Source organism: Martes martes, assembly GCF_963455335.1.
Source record: "Martes martes genome assembly, chromosome: X".
NCBI classification, from domain to species: Eukaryota; Metazoa; Chordata; class Mammalia; order Carnivora; family Mustelidae; genus Martes; species Martes martes.
Window position 1 is genome coordinate 101,563,973 of NC_137897.1, and position 24,331 is coordinate 101,588,303.

The following is a 24,331-nucleotide window of genomic DNA, read 5'->3' on the forward strand; positions in this document are numbered from 1 at the left end:
TGTTCCCCCATCCACCCAATCCCCTGATCCTATAGGCATGTTTCCTACATTAGAGGTCTTAGAATTTTTGTGATCTGGACCTTCTCCTGCTCAACTGATAAGTTGAGAGTATGACCCCAAGAAAGCATGTATTCCATAGTTATATGTGTGTGGATTTCACTTCTTTTTAGGTGGCTGCAAAATTCGGATTCAGGGAGATCGGACCAGAGAGCGGCGCTTTGAAATCCCTGATGAGGAACACTGTCTGAAGTTCCTCTCGGAGGTCCTTGCTGCTCAGGAAGGTAAGTCAAGACTCAGAAGTTTTCTTTCTGCTCTTTGAATGGCAGTGAAATTCTGACATGCTGAGGCAGAGGCAAGCAGCCATTAGCAAAGTACCTTACCCCTTCAGTCTTCAGTGCTGATTTTTCTGCTTTCAGGAATGAACCGAGGGTTAGGTTAGGGAACAAGTCTATTCAGCTTTAAGAACACTGAGCCCTTTCCAGAATCTTCAGTGTCACAGCATGGATAGCTTACTGAAGACTATCATCCTCCTTCTGCTCCCAGATGATCCCAGAGCTACCCTCACTCTCTTTGTCTCTTCCTTTACGTTTAAGAGTGCTGCTGGGTCCTGCATTTGAGGAGTGCTGAGTAAATGGCTTTTGATTATGATAAATCCCACTCAGTGAAGGGCTCCCCTGTTTCTGACCATGACTTTTATCTCTCTAGCTCAGTCACAACTTCTTGTTCCAGAGCAAAAGGACTCATCTAGCTGGTACCAGAAGTTAGACACTAAGGACAAACCTTCTGTTTTTTCAGGTACTGTAAAGATTCTCTTTTGCCTGGTTGCTATGATCATTGCAGAGTAAGTAGGTTTCATCTGGACAGATAAGACAATGTCAGTCCCAGACACTTTCTGCTATGGAGTGGTTTTACTGAGTCCATGCCCATTGACTGATGTTCACTCTTGATCCTTTCTGTGGCATGTTAGCTCCTCGGGAGCCTGCTTAGCTGTGTGGTAAAAATTGCAGGCTCCAGGGCCAAACTGCTTGGGTTTAAACCCCAATTTTGTGACTTGCTAGTTATGTATAACCTTGGTCAACTTACTCAACAATGCTGAGCTTCCATTTCTTTTTCTGTAATATGGGAAGATTTTTAATAGTATTGGCTTCATGGGTCTTTATGATAATTAAAGGAGATAATGACATAATCCCTTATATCAAACAGGCATTATGCTAAGTCTTTAGTAAATGTTAGCTATTAATATTCAGACTATTCCAAATTAATGTAACTTGTTATTGTTCTAGTTAGTATGTCAAGTCTTTCAGGGTATCCCTATGGTACCTCTGTATTTGGTAATGCCATTGAGCAAATAATGATCAAATTAATACCACTGATCAAAGAAAAGCTCTGTCTATCCTGGATAAATTGGATGTTATCTTTATTTTTTCCCCCTTTGACTCTGGGTTCTGTGTACTAGGGCTTCTTGGATTTGAGGATAATTTTTCATCTATGAATTTGGACAAGAAAATTAATTCACAAAATCATCCTACAGGGATTCATCGGGAACCCCCTCCACCACCCCCTTCAGTGAATAGAATGTAAGTCCTGTTTCAAAACGTGTTTCCCATTTAGGAGACTTTTTTTTATTATAGGCAGTTTCACTTTTGAAATTCTCATTATTTGCTAGGCTTCCACGTGACAAAGAAGCTTCTAACAAGGAACAGCCCAAAGTGACCAACACTATGCGGAAGCTCTTTGTACCAAATACCCAGGCTGGGCAGCGGGAGGGCCTCATCAAACATATCCTGGCAAAGCGAGAGAAAGAATATGTCAACATTCAGAATTTCAGGTTAGTCTCTCTTCTACTTACTGAGGTATGGCATACAAATGGTTATTTGTTATTTAAGGTATTATTTTAATTAATAATTATTATTATAATTTAATAAATTTTATTAAAATTATTTTAATTTTAATTTAATAATAAAATTTTTAATTATTTTAATTAATAATCAAAGCATAATAAAAGGAATGGTCAGCTGGCTCAAGCCCCTGTCTCTATATTTGTCAATAACAAATGTACAAAATAACACAAATGCTACAATTTCCCTTGCATTTTCTAACTACTAATGATACTATGTCTACTAATGGTTCTAGCCACTCAGAACCAAATCAAGCTCACATGTACTAGAGAATTATCCCCTAGCACATTCCCTAAGCAAGTGTATTTTTCTTTCTGTCCTGCTGAATTTTTTCTCACCAATATTAGAAGATCAATGTCTGCTCTTACCACTAGCATAAGTTAAGTACAGAAAATTTCATCCAGTGCTCTTGATTGAGAGGTCTGTCTTGGATTCTTTCTTCTGTATCATATTTTTCATTTCACATTTACTTATTGGTATCTTTTGTGGACCTAATGTGTGTGCTGTGGCATGGCGTATATTCCGATGTGCAAAGCAGCAACATTTTTCTTTGTTGTTTGTGAACAACACATACCCTTAATAGTCCAAGATTCTGGTCCCATCTGCTATCCCAGTGTGCCTCATTTGTCCTAATTCAATTATAACCGTATCCCCTATGCTAAAACCTGTAGTTCCTCATATTCCCCATGATGCTTATTTTTGTGTATAAACAGTTAAGACAGTTATATTCTGCTATCCCCCTTAATACTGTATCTGCCTCAACAGAATTTCCTACACAGATGTCCTTGTAATCCTTCAGGAAGTGAGTTTTTGGATTCAGTTACAGCTCCTTATGGAACAGTTATCCACATTAGATGTTTTTACAGCATGAAGATACCTTTTTCCCATCCACAAGCTCTCCAAGTATAAGTTTGGGTGGACTTTAATTGAAAGGAAATATGGTAGAGCAATTAACTTTGCATTTTTTAAATAGAGACTTGGTTCCTTTCTGTGGGTTCACCTAATGTAAACTTCAGAGAATAAGCCCACTGCCTTTGTGTTCTACATGTGAGAGCATTTCTTATATGTATAGCAGAACATTTTGAGAAATTATGTTGGTTTATTGTGAACATACCCTTGTATGAAAACGATGAGAGAACTTCAATGGTTCATACTTAACCCTCGTTTTCAAATAATTTTTGGTGTTGTGTATTAGATTTTTTGTTGGAACGTGGAACGTGAATGGCCAGTCTCCAGATAGTGAGTTGGAACCTTGGCTGAACTGTGATTCAAATCCTCCTGATATCTACTGCATTGGGTAAAGAACACATCTGGAATTTCCTTTTGGCTATATATTTGGTATTAGTTTCCGTGACATTTTGTCCTCCTTTTGCTTTTTTAACTGTTTGGTAAAAACTCACCTTAGACTATATGTGAGAATTAACTTGTGGGTCAAATTTATGAGATAAGAAAGAAATGATACCTGAAATGGTGAAAGGAAACATCTAGTCCTCTCAAAATGCAAAGAAAACTGCATTCTTAATAGAAACAGACTTGAGGTCAAGTCCAACAGTGACTATTCCTAGAATATATAAACAAAGCTCCACTGTTGTCCCTTGTAGAGGTTTTTTGTTTTTTGTTTATGTTTTGCATAGTCTTTGCATATATTTTTTGGAGACAATACTATTTTAATTTTTCTATGGAAGACAATGTCAGATTTACAAAAGTAAAGATTAGTTTTTTTGACATTGATCTTTGGCAAGATTCTTATGCATATTTTTAAAATTTATTTTTTAATTTTTTATTAACATATAATGTATTATTTGTTTCAGGGGTACAGGTCTGTGAATCATCAGTCTTACACAATTCACAGCATTCACCATAGCACATACCCTCCCCGATGTCCATAACCCAGCCACCCTATTCCCCCCACCCCCCACCAGCAACCCTCAGTTTGTTTCCCTTTTTTAAAAAATATTTTTTTTATTTATTTGACAGGCAGAGATGACAAGTGGGCAGAGGGGCCAGCAGAGAAGGGGGGGGAGGCAGGCTCCCTGCTGAGGAGAGAGCGGGCTGCCAATGCGAGGCTCAATCCCAGGACCCTGAGGTCATGACCTGAGGTGAAGGCAGAGGGTTAACCCACTGAGCCACCCAGGCACCACTCTCAGTTTGTTTCCTGAGATTAAGAGTCTCTTATGGTTTGTCTCTCTCCCCGGTCCCCTCTTGTTTCATTTTTTCCTCCCTTCACCCCGCGACCCCCTGCATATACTTTTTTAAAAAAAAGATTTATTATGGGAGAGAGAGTTCATAAGCCCGGGGAGGGGCAGGGAGAGGAGCAGGAAGAGGGAGAATCTTTGAGCAGCCTAGCCACTGAGCAGGGATCCCAGGACCCTGAGATCATGAACTGAGCTGAAATCAGAAGTCAGCTGCTCAACCAATTGAACCACCCAGGGGCCCCCGCCCCCTTTTTAAGATTTATTTTGCATAGTCGGTGCATATACTTATAGAGGATCTTTTGAAAAAGAAAGCTGCTTGTCCTTACTGATCACCTGGGTCAATAGAGCAGTTCTATAAAAATTTGTCTCTTTCCCCATTCCCTTTTCACCTAATGTCTCAGAAAATGGGAAAGGAGGTAGACAGAGATAATTATGGGAGATGTATGGATCTCATGTCTTCTTGTTTTTTTCAGATTCCAAGAGCTGGACTTGAGCACAGAAGCCTTTTTCTACTTTGAATCTGTGAAAGAACAAGAGTGGTCCATGGCGGTGGAGAGAGGTTTGCATTCCAAAGCCAAGTATAAAAAAGTAAGCTGCATTTCATTTTCTTTTTTAATATACAACTAAATAGAACTCCCTATAAGTTATTCTGTTATCTATAACTTGTTCCAAAAGAATGGTTTAATTGACTTTTTCCCTGAGTGTAATACTGCAATGGGGCAGACTAATTCTTTACACCTATTTTTCTAGAAAAAAATTTTCTTGAGCTTTCTGATCCTATGTTTTCATTGTTTAGGTAGTTTTAAGAGAAAATAAGAATTTTATTCTCAGAATGATAATTAGCTTAAAATAATTACTTGTAAGGTAACAGTAAGAGTTTAAGATCAGAATTGTTCGCTGACATGGTCAGAACTGGATGCTTTATAGAAAAGTAGTTTGAAGCATGTGGGTGCATAGGGCATGCTGTGGAATCAGCAGGAAGTGTTGTAGAATTTAAATGAGTTCTAAAATTTGTTATAAATCAAAAGTGAGTTGACTTTAGCAAGGTGGGCCAATTTGTTGGTCTTTAGAAAGCATGTGGTAGAGGCTACCAGAAGAGTTATTTTAATTATATGGCTACCATACAAGCCCTTTGAAAGCAGTAATCTGAATATTTTTCATTTACTTCTTCTGACAGTTGATATAGGTAGTAAAAATCCTGAAGGTGTTACTCCTCTAATATAGGTCACTGATTTAACACATATTTCAGACGTATTTCTAGCTCTAGTTCTCAGACTAAAAATAATCAGAATAAAAAAGATTGCTCTTGGGTGCCTGGGTGGCTCAGTGGGTTAAAGCCTCTGCCTTCGGCTCGGGTCATGATCCCAGGGTCCTGGGATTGAGCCCCACATAGGGCTCTCTGCTCAGTGGGGAGCCTGCTTCCTCCTCTCTCTCTCTGCCTGCCTCTCTGCCTACTTGTGATCTCTGTCAAATAAATAAATAAAATCTTTAAAAAAAAATTAAAAAAGATTGCTCTTTTATAAATTTTAATTTCTTAAGAAATTGGAAATCAGAAACTAAGAAGGAGAAGCAAAAGGAACAAGCTGCGATAGGGGATTTTTATTTGATTTTTTTTAAAGATTTTATTTATTTGACAGAGAGAGATCACAAGTAGGCAGAGAGGCAGGCAGAGAGAGAAAGAGAGGAGGAAGCAGGCTCCCTGCTGAGCAGAGAGCCCTATGTGGGGCTCGATCCCAGGACCCTGGGGTCCTGACCTGAGCTGAAGGCAGAGGCTTTAACCCACTGAGCCACCCAGGAGCCCCTATTTGATTTTTTTTAATGCTGTCTACTCCTGGTAGGTTTATAAGTGTTTAAAATAATGAATCCTAGAGCTGAGTGTACTTGATGTCCCCAAAGACTTTTAACTCCTGCTGGTCAGAGTCAGATAAGAGCTTACCCAGAGAAATTTTGTTTCCTTTTTATGGGGTCCACTGGGAAATTAGAGGATTTGGATTCATATTTGAGCATCATTAATATCTTCCTGGTGGAAAATCAGTTGTTGGGCAAGATGTGTGGCAAAGAGTGGTATTAACATGAACCTTTTCTAACTCCCTGGAACTCATAGGTTCAACTAGTCCGCCTTGTTGGGATGATGCTCCTCATATTTGCCAGAAAGGACCAGTGGCGATATATCCGTGATGTTGCTACAGAAACAGTTGGAACTGGAATCATGGGGAAAATGGCAAGTTACTTTGGAAATGAGCTTGATTATTATTTATGTCCATTTGACGTTTAACTGCTTGTTGTGTCTTTGTACTAATTGTGAATAATTACTCTTGCTAACAGGGAAACAAAGGTGGGGTAGCTGTGAGATTTGTATTTCACAACACTACCTTTTGCATTGTCAACTCCCACCTGGCTGCCCACGTGGAGGACTTTGAGAGAAGGAATCAAGATTATAAGGACATCTGTGCACGTATGAGTTTTGTGGTCCCAAATCAGACCCTCCCACAGCTGAACATCATGAAACATGAGTGAGTGGTTCAATCTCCTTTGCCTTTGAATAGTGGGGCTGAGAAGAGATTAAATGAATAGGAAACTGTGAAGAGTGAAGGATTGCCATTTAGGGATTGGGGTCACAAAGAAGATAGGGTTTTTGAGGAATAGCAGATTCATTGAGGCAGAGAAATCAGATTTGCTATCAGAGGTAAGATTAATTCTGTTAGTGGCCATATAAGAGTAATGCTGGAGGCATCTGTCAGCTGGAGTCAGTTTTTATTGTTTTTTAATTATAAAATAGAAATGTTCATTGTAAATATAATAAAAGCAAATTAAAAGTAGAAATCACTCTGCTCTCCCGGCCAGTCTCTCAGAGGAAACTGATATTAACATTTTGCTGCATACCCTGGAACTATGCTGTCCATTGTGACAGCCAGCCATAAGTGGCTATTGGACAATTGAAAGTAGTTAGACCAAATTGAGATGTGTTGTGAACATAAACTGTACAAGGATTTCAGAGACTTAGTGGGAAAAATGTAAAATACCTCAGTTTTTCAATATTGATTACATGTTGAAATGATAATCTGGATATATTGACTTAAAGGAAATTTATTGTTAAAGTTATTTTTACTTGTTTCTTTTACTTTTTAAATGCAGCCACTAAAAAATTTAAAATTACATCTGTGACATGCATTTTATTTCCTGTGAATAGTGCTATTCTAGACCTTTCTCTATATGCATACAAATACATGCACACTTATTATATAGGACTATATCATCTTATTATTGTGGGTCTCTTTCCAAGCCATTGTGTATGTCTGTGTACTACATTACCCATATTAATGTATATATTTTGTATATACTGTATATATATATATATATATGTGTATATATATATGTATATGTATATTCTTATTAGTGGCTGTGAATTATTAAGAATAGGGGCAATGGAGATTTAGACGACAATGGATTGATATGATAATATGGGAGAAATGTTCATGGAGAATAGGACTTAAGGATAGAAGCAGAAATCAGTTGAGGGATGGATTGGGTGGTAGGAAATGAAGAGACTGTCTTTTTTCCACTGGATATTTTTTCCTGTTTTGTCAAAGATTATTTGACCATAGAGTTGAGGGTCCATATCTGGGCTCTCTACTCTGTTCCACTGGTCCATGTGTCTGTTTTTATGCCAGTACCATGCTGTCTTGGTGATCACAGCTTTGTAGTAAAGCTTGAAATCAGGTAACATGATGCTGCCAGTTTTATTTTTGTTTTTCAACATTTCCTTAGCAATTCGGGGTCTCTTCTGATTCCATACAAATTTTAGGATTATTTGCACCAGCTCTTTGAAAAATACTGGTGGAATTTTGATCGGAATGGCATTAAAAGTATAGATTGCTCTGGGCAGTATAGACATTTTAACGATGTTTATTCTTCCAATCCAAGAGCATGGAATGGTCTTCCATCTTTTTGTGTCTTCTTCAGTTTCTTTTATGAGTGTTCTGTAGTTCCTCGAGTATAGATCTTTAACCTCTTTGGTTAGGTTTATTCCGAGGTATCTTGTGTTTCTTGGTGCTATAGTAAATGGAATCGATTCTCTAATGGTAATTGAAATTCTGAGAGTGGTTTGAGATGGGAATTAGTAGGAAAAGAAAAGATAATTTAGGATATTAGCATCAACAGAGTGGGGTAATTGAGGAAAGAATAGGGAAGGGTAGTGATATTAGCCTGTTTCCATATTATCTTAACAATTAGGATCATATACAATTCTGTATCATGGTAGTAAAAAGTCAAGGCCTTGACATTTAATAAACAGTTGCCCTGAAATTCCTTAAATTTGTTTCCTCAGAATTCCAGAAATTTCGTGTTGCATTTAAGATTGCCAAAGAGACCCCATTCAGGACTTGGGATAGCTCACAAGGAGAATCCCTTTTAGTGGTAATTTCAGGGTCTCCCCGTGGGGGCTCTCAGTACATGTAGGGACCTGTTGCTGTGATTGGGAGCCTGAGAATCCTGTGGTAAGCCAGTCTTCCTCCTGTCTGCGACTTGGACTGTGGATCTGGGGCAGGGATAGGCAGGTTGGCTATAGTGTAGAGCTGTGGACCTACTTTTGCTAGGGTCCTGACTGGGAGAGCTGTCATTCAGACCATGCAAACCTTAGTGGAGAGCCTGCAGATGTCAGGGCTCAGAGAGGCAGAAAATGTTCAGATTCTTTTCCCCTGGAGACCTGGCAGGCAGCCAGACAAAATTTTGGCACTAGTCCAGCAAATAAACTATATGCTTCTTTTAGGCAGTTAACTCCTTGGCTTCTGAATCCCACACATACACTGTATTTCCCTATCTTTGTTCTTCATGTATGGAATGCCTATCTTCCCACCTATTTGGTAATCCCTGGGCCTTCTCAGTTGTTGGTAGTACTTCCTTCTGAAGGATAAGTTGTAGCTTAAACCCTTTGTCTCAGGTAGTGATAAATGAACCCTTATCGATAATCTATCTAGTTTTTTTCTCTCCATTTTCTCTTTTTATGCTAATTATTGCTACTCCTATTTATGTATTTCTTGATCTTCAGTGTTGTCATCTGGTTGGGAGATTTGAACTATAGACTTTGTATGCCTGATGCCAATGAAGTGAAGAGTCTTATTAACAAGAATGACCTTCAGAGACTCTTGAAATTTGACCAGGTGAGTAAATTTTCATGTTATAGGTACTTTCCTAAATGGCAGACAATATTGTTAGGTTTATGAGATATGTGTGTGGCAGGTGTGTCTCACTCTAGGAATAGATGGAAAGGTCTCATTGTCCTGAGAAAACATATGACTAGTAATACACGCAAGGTTTGTAGTGCTTTTATGAAGTGCTTGGATAGGAACAGGAGAGATAAAAAGTAAAAACAACATTTGTTCATTGTCTTTATCAAGAAGAGATTTCAGAGATTTATATAAATAAGTTGGAGAATGGGTGGGGTTAATTGGAGAGTACTTCCTGGAGGAAGTGGGCCTTCAGCTATGTTGATGTGGTTTGGCAGATGGAACAGGGAAAGTTGCTGTGTGATTACTTGGCAGGCTTAGCAGCAGTGTGGAGGTAAAAGAGGGAGGCCCTGTGAGGAGATTGGGAAGAACAGAAGAGAAGTTTGGGATAAATAACACAGACTGTGGCTAATGGGAACTGATTGAGAAGTTGGGGCTATCTGGCTTATCGATGTTAAAACCTGTAGGAAAAGTATTGATTCAGTAACATTTATATAAAACTGGATATTCAGAAACCTAGTTTTCTGTAAATTTGCCTTGGAACCTGGCACATGACTTGAATTTTTACTTCAGCTTCTGGATATTGGTTACTAAAAGTGAATGCTTCTTATGGAGGAAGAAAATGTTTTGATTTGATTTTAATGTCTTTAAATCCTTATGTAAGCCTTTTTGACCTTCAGACATGGTAAAAATTTAGGAGTTTTGTAGTTGAATGGTTTTTTTTTATAGTGAGCCTTTTTTGGCTGTATCTTTCTTCATATTGAGGTTGGCTGGCGGATTTCTTTACATTTCTTCCTCTGTCAGGCTTCCAAAGGGGGTACAGTTGGAATAAATTCTGAATCTTATGTAATTCTAGTAAAGTATTTGAGTGAGGATAACTTTCAGAATGATCCATAACGATTCACTGAATTTGGCTTTTGGAGTTATCCATTCATTTGTATGTATGTGTCCAAATTCACTGAATTTGGCTTTTGGAGTTATCCACACATTTGTGTGTATGTGTGTTTTTAAATTAAAATTTTGCTAGATGGTTCCTGCCCAGTTTGGGAAAACTTTAGATTATTCGTATTTCATTTTTCCATTCTACCCGATGACTGTTAGCAATAAAAACTTAGCTATGTGTTCATAATGAGCATCCTATCTGTGGGTAAGTTTAGATGCTATGGGAATGGCAAGATTTTAATTCACTAGGTACAGAAATTTCATTTATGTATCTGATAGTTGGAAAGGCTGTGGAACTAGTTAGAAATGGATGATCAACCTGATTATCACTTGTATTAAGATGGTGTTACCCTGCTTATTTCCATCTCTAGCTAAATATTCAGCGCACACAGAAAAAAGCTTTTGCTGACTTCACCGAAGGGGAAATCAAATTTATCCCCACTTATAAGTATGACTCTAAAACAGACCGATGGGATTCCAGGTAAAGTAACAAGAACCTCCTCCTGGAGTGGGTTCAGGCCTGCTTTTATTTCTGTCTGACTACATTGGTGAAGGACTAGGAATTTTTTCTGTTACACCAGAAGCAGATATAAAAACTCAATGGCTCAGTGCTATTACAGAAGAGTTTTTAATTCATGTGAACTTAAAGGTGAGCTTATCTTAAGAAAGTATTACTTCTTCTGTGTCAGAGCTGTTCAAGTTTTATGGGCTGCCTGCAGTGCCTTATTTCTGTCATCTAAACGGACTTAGATTTTTACCTTCCTGATTCTACCCTTATTTCCTTACTGATTATCCTGTTCTGAATGTTTTTTTTTTCCAAATTGTTTCTCAGCTCCTTAGCTCAGAACACCAGAAAGTGAACCATGATCGGTTCTTCCAGCACAGTGGTTCTTAGCCCTGACTGTCCATTAGAATCTCTTGGGGGGACTTTTAAAAATACTGATGCCTGGGCCCAACCTCTGCAACTGCCAGAGAAAGCTAAGAACCACTGTCTGGTGGGAGAGGGGAGCTTTGATTTCCTAATTCCCCCCAGTAAAGCGCCCCTGTCAGTATGTTCCTGGTAACTGTCTTCTACTTGCTATCTGTTCGTTTCCTATGGTGTCCTACCTGGCTGAGCCCAGAAGCTTGAAAGAGAAAATCCCTGGGCATATTCAGCTTCTGTAGACTCAGAGCACTAGGGTGTGGTGGAGAGGAGTCTGTATCCTTGTGCCCTGAGGGAGCTGGTCAGCAAGTGAAAAGTGACACTGGCAGAGCTTATGCACTTCACCTTGTTTTTCCCACTCACCTGACTTGAGAGTCAATTGAAGAGCTACTGATAAGAACTTATTTGTGTCACTTCTGGATCAGGTGTACAAGGTGTTGCTTATTTTAATATAATGATGAATAGGCTTTGTCCCTAACCTTAGTAATCTGTGGGCTGTTATATGTTCAGACTTGCATGCTTTGTTAGTTCATCTCTATCTGAAAAAGCTAGACTTGTCATGCAAGTCTAGGTTTAAAGGACAAATCTCTACTATTACTTATCTCCAGAAATTAAGCCCAGTCTTGGAATATAGGATTGGATTTTTAGATTTTTATTAGTTGTCTGTCTCTGTGAAATGTCATTGCAGTTCATCGAGCAAAGTGCTGAATATAGTCCTGACCTTCTGAGGATATTTTAAGAAGAGGCTATTATATTTTCCCCTGGGACAATGTTGTTGAAGTTGTAATGCGAATTTTGGGAGCACTGTTTATTCATTCATTAAACAACTATTCATTGAACACCTACTTTGCACAAGATAATGTGCTAGAGGTTGGGAATTCAGTGGCAAACAAGCAGACACAGACCCTTTATAGAGCTTGAATATAGGGAATATTATAGTTGGGATCATTAGGAAAGGAGAAGCATATAAAAAAGGACCTAACCCAGGTCTGAACCAGTGTGGTATGTATTACATTATTGTGTGGTATGTTCCCTTTATATGTCTTTCTTTACTTGCAGTGGGAAATGTCGGGTTCCAGCCTGGTGTGACCGGATTCTTTGGAGAGGAACAAATGTTAATCAGCTTCATTACCGGAGTCATATGGAACTAAAAACCAGTGACCACAAGCCTGTTAGCGCCCTCTTCCATATTGGGGTAAACACTTGTTTGTTCGTTTATTTGTGTGTGTGTGTGTGTGTGTGTGTGTGTGTGTGTGTTAGGTATTCTTAGAACATCATTTAGACTCAAAACAGTTCAGTAGTTCAGTGAGCCCTAAATGTTACCATAACCAAATAATTGTTTGCAACATTGAGAAATTAGTGCCCTCAATCCTCCTAAATGCTGTCCATATGCTTCTTAATGTGCTAGGCCTTATAGTGACACAGATATTTCTTATGCTGCATAATGGCTGGGTGGTAACCTTAGACTCCTACTAAAGTTGTTATGCATAAGGAAGAATTGGAAGCTACGTTTTAAAGGATGAGTAGCCTCTCATCAGATAAATAGTAAGGAAGGGAAGCCCTGGGAGAGAGGTTCCAGGTGAAGGGGTGGGGACAGCAGGAGCAAAGGCATTTGACTGGGTGGCATACAACCACTTCTGTATCTTACCTTAAAAGGCATGTTGTCAGCCATACTATTAGTGAAATTTGCTGTCCAGGAGCACAAGTTTTAAATTTTTTAAGAGATTTATTTATTTATCTTAGAGAAAAAGAGAGCATGAGCAGGAGGGGCAGAGGGAGAGAGAGAGAGAATCCCAAGCAGATCCCATGCCAAGTGTGTGGAGTCCGGTATGGGGCTCTATCCCAGGATCCCAAGATCATGACCTGAGCGGAAACCAAGAGTCAGACACTTAACCGACTGTACCACCCAGGCGCCCCCAGGAGCACAAGTTTTAAAATTTTTCTTTAACTGTTGCATCCTGGGCTGGATTGATGGCCAGTTATTTAATTTTTTTATCTCTAATGTGAGTAGTTTTTGTTTTCACTTGTATATTTTAGCTGCATGTTAATGGTATGTTATGTCTTGGGATCTTACTGATTTATTACAGCTAGTACATTTAGATTATTTCTTGTAGATTTTCCAGACCTACAGTCCTGTAATCTGTCAGAATCTATAAAGTGCAGTGCTTGATAGGGTGGACTTTAGAGATAGACTGCTTAGATTTGCATCCCAGTTCAATGACTTTCTAACTCTGTAACCATGGAAAACATATGTAACAGCCCTGTGCCTCAGTTTCCTCCTCTATAAAATGGAGATAACAATGGCACTTACTTATGAGGATTGATGAGGTAAGACATGTGAAGAACATAATAGATGTATATTTGATTCTTTTGGCTTTTCAGATTATCACCAACATGTCTTGTCCTACTCCTATCTTAAAGGGGAATGACTTTGGGGTATTTCCTTTATTTATAGAATTAGTTCTTAGTCTTAGAACAGAATCTAAGTTTTATCGAGGCACTTGTGACTTGAGTTTTGCCCATTTTGAAATTTTAAAATAATAGTAAGTATTTCTCAAATAGTAGCTAGTGTGTGCCAGGGACTGTAATGAAAAATTTATACACATCTCATTTACTCCTCATAACAGTACTTTGAGTTAAATATTTCTCATTTAACAGATGAGCAAATGGGGAACTGATGAGATTAAATAACTTCTTTACATACATTCAACTAGAAGGAGAGCTAAGATTCAAATCTTGTCTGTTTAACTCCCAAGCCTATAGGTGTTCTTTCCACTAACCCTATAATGCCTCTACAGTTCCAAAGAACTTATTAACTAGATAAACCTTTAGATAACTACTTTTAGCCCACCTAATTTTTTGTTTGTACTTGTGGTCTGCCCTGTTTTCTTCATTTTAATTCTCTTAAACCATTTTTTAAGATATTATTTATTTATTTGACACAGAGAGACAACAAGAGAGGGAATACGAGAGGGAGAGAGAGAAAGAAGCATGCTCCCTGTGAGCAGGGAGCCCTATGTAAGGCTTGATCCCAGGACCCTGGGATCATGACCTGAGCCAAGAAGGCAGACGCTTAACTACTGAGGCACCCAGTTGCCCTCCCTCTCTTGATCCATTTTTAAAAGGATGTCTTTCCCCAGACACTAACCTTTTTGGTTTAATCAGCTATGCTTGGCTTTTTTGTTTATATTTCTTTTCAGAACTTTGGAATATTTGTAATATTCCACACATATTAATCCAGAGCTCCCAGCAGGATATTTAAAAAATTTCCATGCTTCCTGTGTATTTTTGTGTATCTTTAATAAAGGTCTACCTTTCTAGTTTTTAATACTACTTAAATTGCACAGGAATTCAAAAGTGCTTTTTCTTTAAAATAAAAGAAAATGTAAGCAAAATTTACAGATAAGTCTGGAGTTCTTCAATCCCTGTTCTATCCCACACTCCCACCTTTGCCCAAAAGCCCCACTTCCCAGCCAGGCCGACTACCATTATGAATTTATATCTTTATAGACCACAGTCCAGTAGGTGTTTCTGTGATGATGGAAATGTTACAGATCTATACTGTCCAGTACAGTACTGCTAACTTTAGGTGGCTCTGGATCAGTTGAAGTGTGGCTAGTATGATTGAGAGAGCTGAATTTTCTGTTTTATTTAATTTGAAGTAATGTATATTTAAATGTCCGAATGTGGCTTTTGGCTATTATCTTGAACAGCACAGTTCTAGACTTTTCCATATGTTTTTTGCTGACCCATACACAATAGAGTATTTTTCTATGTGTTGGTGCAAATATTATAGATGGTCTCATACTGTATATGTTAGTCTGCGCTTGCTTTTAAAAAAAAATTCAGTAGTGTGTCTTGGAGAGCTACCCATGTCACTGCAGAAAGATCTTGCTCATTGATCATCTAGCTCATTCTTAATTCCTAATTTTGTTGGTAATTTCCTTTTCTAAAGTGGGTGTATCAGGTGGTGATTACATTCTATGTTTTCTTCCCCTTCATTATCCTTGATGTGCCATTAAGGGTTATGATCATGATAACCCACTGAGGAAAGATTTTAAATTTTACTTAGTAACCACCCCATATTTTGGATTCTTGGGGATGCTATGATTAGAGGGTTTAAAAAACACATTATATTTTTACCACCACTGTCATCAGTGACTGTTAACAAAGGAACCAAGTGCTCAATGGCCAGTTAACTTTAGAAGACTTGCTGTGGGCTAGCTGAGATTAGGCTGAGATTGGGTTTTGACCCTGGTACTTGGTAATGGGATCTGTTGCATTAGTTCTGACTTTGGTGGACATAGAAATTGCATAGAGAGCTTTTAAAAACTGCAGTAGGCCAAGGCATCTGTATTTTTAAGACCTACCTGAATTAATCCTGTTGGGTAGCTGGTATTTTGGAAAGGGTCTTGGCAGTAGAGGTCCATATACAACTTCTGGTATTAACTGTGGCAGGGAGCAACTTAGTTGATCTTTTTGTATCTCGATCTATTCAATGATCAGAAGAATAATACTTGCTTGGGTAGCTTTGCAGGTTATTGTGAAAAGATGACACATGTAAAATACCTTATAAAAAACAAGTTGCAAAATTTTATAAAAATATTTTAAAAGTATAAAATTTCTCTTAACCTAACACTATAGTGTGGATGCTGGTGACACTAGTGATTGCCTGCTCCTCAGTTTTCTAAGTGTTATGGTTTAGATACATAAAACCTTCCCAGTCTTTGAGATATTTGGCTCAGCTTTGATGCTCTTATTTTCCACATTTGATTTATAACTTCTACATGCATCAGTCCTTTTTTTTGACGTTGAATTTGTAAAGTTTCCTATTCTAAAAAGAAACTGGGACTTCAATAAGTTAAAATGCTATGTTAATTATGTTCATTTTTGGCATTGATTTGTATGACGTTTTAATAGTGAAAAAAAAACACAACTATATCAGGAAGCCTGAATGTGCTGTGGGAGATGTTTTTTGATCTATTAGTTGAGATGATTTGTTTGTCCGTTATCATGCTTTTACTCTAATCTAGGGCATTTTGTATTGGCTATTTTCTAAAATGGCCATAGGATCTATTTACTGACATGCCTTTATCATTATATAATCTGTGTGTTGACGTTATGATTCTTGGCATTGTGCATAGCAACTAATAGAATTAAATGGTTTAATCATTTTTTCCGCTGTTTCAACACTTTGTGATCATTACTAGAAACAGTACTTAGGTATGTTTTGACACTTATTTTCTGCAATGCAAGAAATAATTTCTACCACAATTGTCACATTTCCCTCACCACCAAATAACAGTGGAGCAAGAAAATGTTCTTCCCAAACATTACTGCCAAGCTTCTTAGTACAGAGGTTTGACTTTTCCAGGAAGTTAACCAATTAACCATACCTTTACGATAAAGTGGGTATGCTGTAATGCTTACTTTAATTTATATTTGTTTTAGTGACATTTTTAAAAAAGACTCTTAGATTCAAGCTGAGAGCACACAAGACTAAAATAAGATCTGTTTTCTTTGAGGTGAAAGTTGTGGATGGAGCGGTATTTCAGAAAGTGTTTGAGGATGTTGTTTGCACCACAGTTTATTTTAAATGATTGCTGTAACAACCCATTTTAAATTATTAGGTAATCTCAAGGGAAGATGAACTAGGAGCATGTAAGACTGAAAAGAGGGTTTGTTTTCTTTCAGGTGAAGGTTGTGGATGAACGGAGGTATCGGAAAGTGTTTGAAGATATTGTACGGATTATGGACAGGATGGAAAATGACTTCCTTCCTTCCTTAGAACTCAGCAGGAGGGAGGTGAGCAAAAATACATGGCTTCCCTATCTACTGCCATTGTGGTTAGTTTGGGGGAAACCATGTTTGGTAGAGGAGGCAGCACAGCAAAGTGGTGAAAACCGTGTGTGCTAGAGTCAAACTGCCTCCCGTGATTCCAGCACTGTCATTTAGAGGCATTTGTGTAACTCTCTGAGAGCCACAGTTTCCTTTTCTGGTAAAGGGGTGGTTGTGAGGATTACATGAGTTAATATGTGTGACGCTCTTAAAACAGTGCCTGGCATGAAGTACGCCCTCAGATGTTAGCTGCTCTTATTTAATATTTCAGAGTTGCGCTGGTTAATTCATATGTCAGGAACCAGGGCTTACTTGGTCATGGGATGGATGTCCTGACCCAAGGTTGGGTTACCGTCTTAGGTTCTCAGGAACCATTAGAATAAGCCTGGAAAAGTAGTAAGAGCTGTGTAATTCTTCCTCTGCTGGTGTGAATACAACAGGAAATGAGAGGGCATCTTGTCCAGCTGGCTCAGCTGGTGAATGCATACAGCAGTTGCACACCTGGTTAATAATTACTTTATTCTTTATTCATATTCTCTATGGAATAATCCAACTGACATACTCCCCCTACTAGTGATGCATGTTTGTGTCTGTCTGTTATTCCCCAGTTTGTGTTTGAAAATGTGAAGTTTCGGCAACTACAAAAGGAGAAGTTCCAGATCAGCAACAATGGACAGGTTCCCTGCCATTTTTCTTTCATCCCTAAACTTAATGACAGCCAGTACTGCAAGCCATGGCTTCGGGCTGAACCTTTTGAGGGCTACTTGGAGCCAAGTGAGTTGTCCCTTTCCCATTGTCTCTGCTTGCAATGTACCATCTCCCCATGACTCCCATGCCTCCCTTTGTTTAACTTCTTGTTTTCTAACCACATGTCTCTTACCTTCACTGTCATTATACTGGGGAGACCTCTTTTGTGTGTCCAATGTCTCCTCCATCACTTGGTGATTTTTTAGAGGACACTACTTCTGTTGGTTCTCATCTCCCTTTTGCTCTTCCATCAGAAGTTTCTGTTACCATGTGTCATTTCTTAAATTTCAGATGAGACTGTGGACATTTCCCTTGATGTGTATGTCAGCAAAGACTCTGTGACCATCCTGAATTCAGGGGAAGATAAGATTGAAGATATTCTAGTCCTTCACCTGGATCGAGGCAAAGATTACTTCTTGACCATTAGTGGAAATTACCTCCCAAGTTGTTTTGGTACATCCTTAGAGGCTTTGTGCCGAATGAAAAGACCAATCCGAGAAGTTCCCGTCACCAAACTCATAGACTTGGTAAGAAAGATTCTAAGACATGGAACCTCCTCTAGATGTAATTTTCATAATACTTAAGGGATATCCTCATTGTCTCTGTGCTTTCTCTTTGGTCGGGGTTGGGGGAATTGTCAGGTGATAAATAAGAGCAAGAATGTCACTTTACTCTGGCACTACTTGCATTAGATTAAGCCTAAAAGGAAAGCGAAGAGAGCAATCGGTAATTGGCTCTTGTCAGGAATATAATGTGTAATACTAAGTTCACTGAATTAGATTAAAGGCTCCCTTCTCAAAGATCTAATGCTTATTTGTTACGCTCTTCCTACTCTAAGTCACTCTTGTATATATTAGCGTGTATGCAAGATACAGTAATTGGGGGCAGCAGTATTATCCTCATTAAACACATGAGAAAGCTGAGGCACGAAGACAAGAACTTGCCCAAAGTGGAATAAGTTAGTGACAAGTCTGTCCCCCAGACTTTTTGATTCCTAGTCTAATAACTCCTCACTGTATCATCATATCTAATCCCAAACTTGGCTGCGTGTTGCAGCCCAGACCTATAAGTGAACTTCGGAGTACCTGCCTCAGAATCCCGCAGGGGTCCTCGAACAAGTACACATTCTCTCCCCACCCCCACTCACCTCTGGCAATAGAATCACAGTCACAGGGCGCAGGGCTTAGGAACCTGCATTTTATCAGCATTCTGGATGATTATAATGTGCCCTGAAGTTTGCGGCATGTTCATCGGGACACACTTAACAAAGGGAAGGAGTAGGATTTCCCCTCCCTGATTCCAAGCTCTAATATCAGTTTCCTTATGGAAGAAACGCTTATCTTCAGTAACATAAACTGATTTAGTAACAAGTTCATCCTATTAAGAACTTTTCTTCTAAATGAAAATATTCCTGCACCTGAAGAGTGCAGACCTCTTCGGGCTATAAAAGCATACTTTTGGTCTTTTACCAAAGAAAATGAGGTGATGTAAAAAAAAAAAAAAAGAAAATGAGGTGATGTGACAGCCATACTTTATCATTTCTATTAGTAATCGTGTTGATCCTTTCAGCCTCGCCAGAGCAGTGATTTTATCATCTAGCAAGGAGGGCCAGACCAGCGGGCAGGCTGCTGGCTTGTCTGAGTGTGATCTGTTCTGTTGCCATAGAATTGTTTTAGCTATGACTCAGATGGTAGATTAAAACACTTGAGTCCAGTCCCAGCATTCTTTCTTGGAATTATACTTGTTTCCCTAGAGCCCTCATGACTGGGTGTATTACCTCTGTTTGAGAGAGAACCATTTTCTTCAGAAATTCACATCCTTACATTCTGTTATTTCTTACAATACTTGTTTTCTCTTTTACCACTATATTCTGTCTTTCAAATTGAGTATTTCACCATTTAGGATATATTCCAAATGAAGTTTCCCCTTTTTTCCCTGCCTCCTTCCCTCCATCCCAAACACCATTTCCCAGCTTTCTTTTCCCCAACTTTTAATTATGAAAGTGACAAATATGCAGAAAAATGGAAAGAACAATACAGTGAACATTCATGTTCCTTATAGATATAGATCTGTATTTTTTCTTTTCTGCCGTACCATTTGAAATGAAGTGATGTGTCACTTTACTGGTGAACATGTTAGCCTGCCTCTTAAGAAAAAAGACAATTTCTTTATAAGCACAATACCATTATTATGCCTAAGAAAACTAGCCACTCCACATTTCAATTTCTCCAGTTGTCTCAAGAATTTTTTGATAGCTTTTGAAGCCAAAATCTCATCTGGGTTCGTATAATACCTTTGGTGACGTCTCTGCAGTCTCTTTTATTTATTTTTTTTAAAGATTTTATTTATTTATTTGAGAGAACGAGAGCATGCACAAGTGGGGTAGGCAGGGGCAGAGGGAGAAGCAGACTCCCAGCTGAGCAGGAAACCCGACAGAGGCCTCTATCCCAGGCCCCCCAGATCATGACCTGAGCTGAAGGCAGATTGTTTTTTTTTTTAAGGATTTTATTTATTTATTTGACAGACAGAGATCACAAGTAGGCAGAGAGGCAGGCAGAGAGAGAGGGGGAAGCAGGCTCCCCACTGAACAGGGAGTCCGATGCAGGGCTCAATCCCAGGACCTTGGGATCATGACCTGAGCCGAAGGCAGAGGCTTTAACCCACTGAGCCGCTCAGGCACCCCCGATTTTTTATTTGTTTGTTTGTTTGTTTGTTTTTAAAAATATTTATTTATTTGACACAGAGAGAGCGAGACAGCGGAAAAAGGGAACACAAGCAGTGGTGCCGGTGGTGGGGGAGGAGGTAGGGCAGAGGGAGAAGCAGGTTTCCCACTGAGCAGGAAGCCCGACCTGGGAGCATGACCTGAGCATAAGGCAGACACTTAACAGCTGAGCCACCCAGGCGCCCCTGCACTCTCTTTTAACAATTTTTTTAAAGATTTTTATTATTTATTCACTTGACAGACAGAGATCATGAGTAGGCAGAGAGGCAGGCAGAGAGAGAGAGAGGAGGAAGCAGGCTCCCCGCAGAGCAGAGAGCCCGATGTGGGGCTCGATCCCAGGACCCCGAGATCACGACCCGAGCCGAAGGCAGAGGCTTAACTCACTGAGCCACCCAGGTGCCCCCCTGCACTCTCTTTTAGAGTAAAACAGTTCTCCCCTTTTGTTTCTTTAATGACATTGACTTTTATTTAAGAGTCCAGGACAGTCACCCAGTCAAGGATCCACCATTTCCTAAATTTGTCTGTTTCCTCTTGGTAACTGTTTAAATTTAATCCTTTCATACTCCCTCCTTTCACTTTATTTCCTATAATCCGGAAACTAGTTTTATTTTTGGTCCAAGTTGGCAGTGGCATTATGATACCCTTTGTTGTAATTGTCCTGTTTTAAATAGAATGACTGGAAGGAGGCTCAACCAGCGTGAAAGTGTTTTATTTTGTTTAAAATATTCAGGTAATTCATTGTTTGACCATGGATAAGAAGTAGCCAAAATCTTTAGTGGAGTTAATGGGTCTGTAGGAAGCCCTTTTCCTGCACAAATGATTCAAGGTTTAAAAAAATAGAACCCCGTTAATTTTTTCATTATGAAATTCTGAGTTCTTATTAAATTATATGTGTGTGGTCCCTGTTTATTCTTTTAATTTTGTAGAATATAGGATTCCTTTTAAAAAGATTTTATTTATTTGAGAGAGTGGGGGGTGCACAAAGGAGAGAGAGAGAAGCCAACTCCCTGCTGAGCAGAAAGCCTGATGTGGGACTTGATCCCAGGACCCTGGGATCATGCATGACCTGAGCTGAAGGCAGAATATAGGGTTCTGATTTCTTTCCACAGCCTGTCACATTTTGGTATTATTAAATTCCTGTATCTCATTGATGAAGAAGTTGTCCATATTAGTGTAGGGCAATAAACAAGAAATCTAAAATTATCTGTACCCCATTTGTATTATCTTCCCACTCTGTTTTGACTTGATTTTGACCTTCTGCAATGCTTTCTTATGTTTGTTCCTATTTGTCCCAAGACCCAGAATGATATTTCAGATCCTGTGAGATGATGCTATTAATAATGATACCTATTATCCTCTATTATATTATTTACTTTAAAATTTTGGTGAAACCAGAAATGAGTTCAGTGCCTACGTCGACTTTCCATGTACTATTTCAGAAAGATTGTTGTGCCACACCCTTTTCCTGCCAAATGTGGAGTGAAATAACTGGCACAAGTCCTTTTCATTCTTCTTGCCCTTCTCAATGACAGTGACTTTGCCACTACTAGCATAGTTGGAATTAGCACAAATGGCAAACAGAGGAGAATTTATTTGTAATTTTCTTTATTCTTTTCCAGAATAAAGATAGATTTTTTTCTGGTTTATTAACTAGCATATTAACTAGCTTGGAGTCATCAATATTTATTCATTACACATTGAATACAAAGTATTATGGAGTTTATGCAGGGACTGTAATTTAGTGGTGATGAAAGTTTGTTTATGTATACAATATGGCTAAATTCTAAATCAAAGTTAATAGGGAATTTGGTTAAAGGTAATCTGAACATTAGCTACCTTTACTAGCTGATGTCCAATGTGTTTGGTAAATCAATATTTTGGAAAGGCATTTAGAATGAGAGTTGTGGAGCTTGTAATTTGTATTAATAGATTCCTATGCCATTTACTCAAGCCTTATATGCTATAAAAGCTTATTGATTGACCAGCTAATTTCTATAAAGATCAATGTCAGAACCAGCCTATTTTGGCTTTTTGAAAATTTGATTTATGTAACATTAACATAACTAGAAACAAATTCAGCACATAAGAATAAAGTGGACTAGGGGCACCTGGGTGGCTCAGTGGGTTAAGCCTCTGCCTTCAGCTCAGGTCATGATCTCAGGGTCCTGGGATCGAGCCCCGCATTGGGCTCTCTGCTCAGCAGGGAGCCTGCTTCCCCCTCTCTCTCTGCCTGCTTCTCTGCCTACTTGTGATCTCTGTCTATCAAATAAATAAAATCTTTAAAAAAAAAAGAATAAAGTGGACTAGAACAGTGATTTGGGGTTCATCATAGACGTATTTTGAGTCAAGTCCAAGTACTAAAGAAATATGTATTAACATATTGGGCGAGCAGGTTCTTCCAGGTATAATGGACATGATGAATAAATGTTAGAAGGTGAAAACAAAAAGACCATATATGAAAAATAGTAAGATTTCCCTGGGAAGAGTGAAGATTAAAGAAAAGAATAGGTGAGGCTGTTGGGGTGGTTTGGGAGCAGGGGATAGAATCTCGAAGTCAACAGATAAGTTTGTGCTGGAGCCACAGGGCATCTACAACTATCAGAAGCCTTTCATGAGTAGTATGAGGTTGTAAGTTGACATATTTTGAGGAATCGTCTGGTGTTGCTTATAGATTGGACTAATGGAGAGACCAGGTTTGAACTTACCAGATCTGGTTAAAGGTGTTGCTGGTAGATACAGAGACAAGAAAGGTTGAAGGATGGGTGGACAGACTGTATTTGCTTGGGGACATGTTTATTTGGAGAACTGTATCAAAGTTTGAAATAACAAGAATAACAGCTTGGTAATTAATTCGTCCCTAGTGATCTTTTCACTAGGTGTTTACTTCGTCTTACTGATCCAACCTCTCATTCCTTATCCTGTTAGGTATATGGTTTGTGTTTCTTCTCTTTATAGTTTATAGGAACTGATCCTTTCTAGCACTTTGATATCCATTCAGTTTTCTGCTTTTTATTTTTAAATTTGAATCTGCCTCTGAGTGACTCTTTTACATTATTTTAACTGCATTTACAACTGGCAAAATTCCTCTATGGGTGAATGTTGGAGTGAATAATGATTTGCAATGCATTTGTAGCATGTCATGGTTGCCCCACTGGGGAATCCTGAATTAGGTTCCTTTTTTAATATTAGATCTTCATGAATCTGAATTTTTTTAAAGATTTTATTTATTTATGTGACAGAGAGAGAGATCACAAGTAGGCAGAGAGGCAGGCAGAGGGGGGGAGGGAAGCAGACTCCCCGCTGAGCAGAGAGCCTGATGCGGGGCTTGATCCCAGGACCCTGAGATCATGACCTGAGCCGAAGGCAGAGGCTTAACCCACTGAGCCACCCAGGAGCCCCTAGGTTCCTTTTTTAAATGTGAGCAACACACAGCCTTTTGCAGAGTGGGCAGGTCAGTTGAACCAAGTGATTATCAGCAACCTTAGGACTACCTTAGGAGTGTGCTGTTTTTGAGTGGAGGCTAAGTGGTGTTTCTATTTTCAGAATCAAGCCTAGTGTTAAGATAAATGTTATTTACATCTACTATATGCCTATAGCCAGAGAAGTAAACTCTCAGTGTAAATGTGCTGCTTCTCCACCAGTATCTAATCAAAGTCCTTTTGATTCTTCTTTCAGAATTTTCTCTTTAATCCATTCATTTAAAAAATATATTATTTTCCCATTGTTAAAGTGTTTACTTCTTTTTGACCTACCTTGATAGCCTTTTAAGAATTCCCTTTGCCTTGGGACGTCCGGGTGGCTCTGTTGGTTGAGCGGCTGCCTTCAGCTCAGATCTTGATGCC

The 24,331-nt window shown here is 38.9% G+C and overlaps 1 protein-coding gene across 1 annotated transcript in view; it reads left to right on the forward strand.

Annotated features, from left to right (window-relative positions):
* Positions 1 to 249: 249 nt before the first annotated feature.
* Positions 250 to 24,331, forward strand: part of OCRL (OCRL inositol polyphosphate-5-phosphatase) — a 35,866-nt gene continuing 11,784 nt past the window's right edge. The window contains exons 1-14 of the mRNA XM_080795181.1: positions 250 to 281; positions 706 to 795; positions 1,457 to 1,577; positions 1,667 to 1,828; positions 3,094 to 3,195; positions 4,567 to 4,681; positions 6,198 to 6,314; positions 6,419 to 6,606; positions 9,141 to 9,252; positions 10,632 to 10,741; positions 12,242 to 12,377; positions 16,877 to 16,987; positions 17,629 to 17,794; positions 18,059 to 18,294. Of these exons, the coding sequence (XP_080651307.1) occupies positions 1,489 to 1,577; positions 1,667 to 1,828; positions 3,094 to 3,195; positions 4,567 to 4,681; positions 6,198 to 6,314; positions 6,419 to 6,606; positions 9,141 to 9,252; positions 10,632 to 10,741; positions 12,242 to 12,377; positions 16,877 to 16,987; positions 17,629 to 17,794; positions 18,059 to 18,294 (1,644 nt within the window). The 5' untranslated portion in view covers positions 250 to 281; positions 706 to 795; positions 1,457 to 1,488. The remainder of the gene's footprint in view (positions 282 to 705; positions 796 to 1,456; positions 1,578 to 1,666; positions 1,829 to 3,093; positions 3,196 to 4,566; positions 4,682 to 6,197; positions 6,315 to 6,418; positions 6,607 to 9,140; positions 9,253 to 10,631; positions 10,742 to 12,241; positions 12,378 to 16,876; positions 16,988 to 17,628; positions 17,795 to 18,058; positions 18,295 to 24,331) is intronic.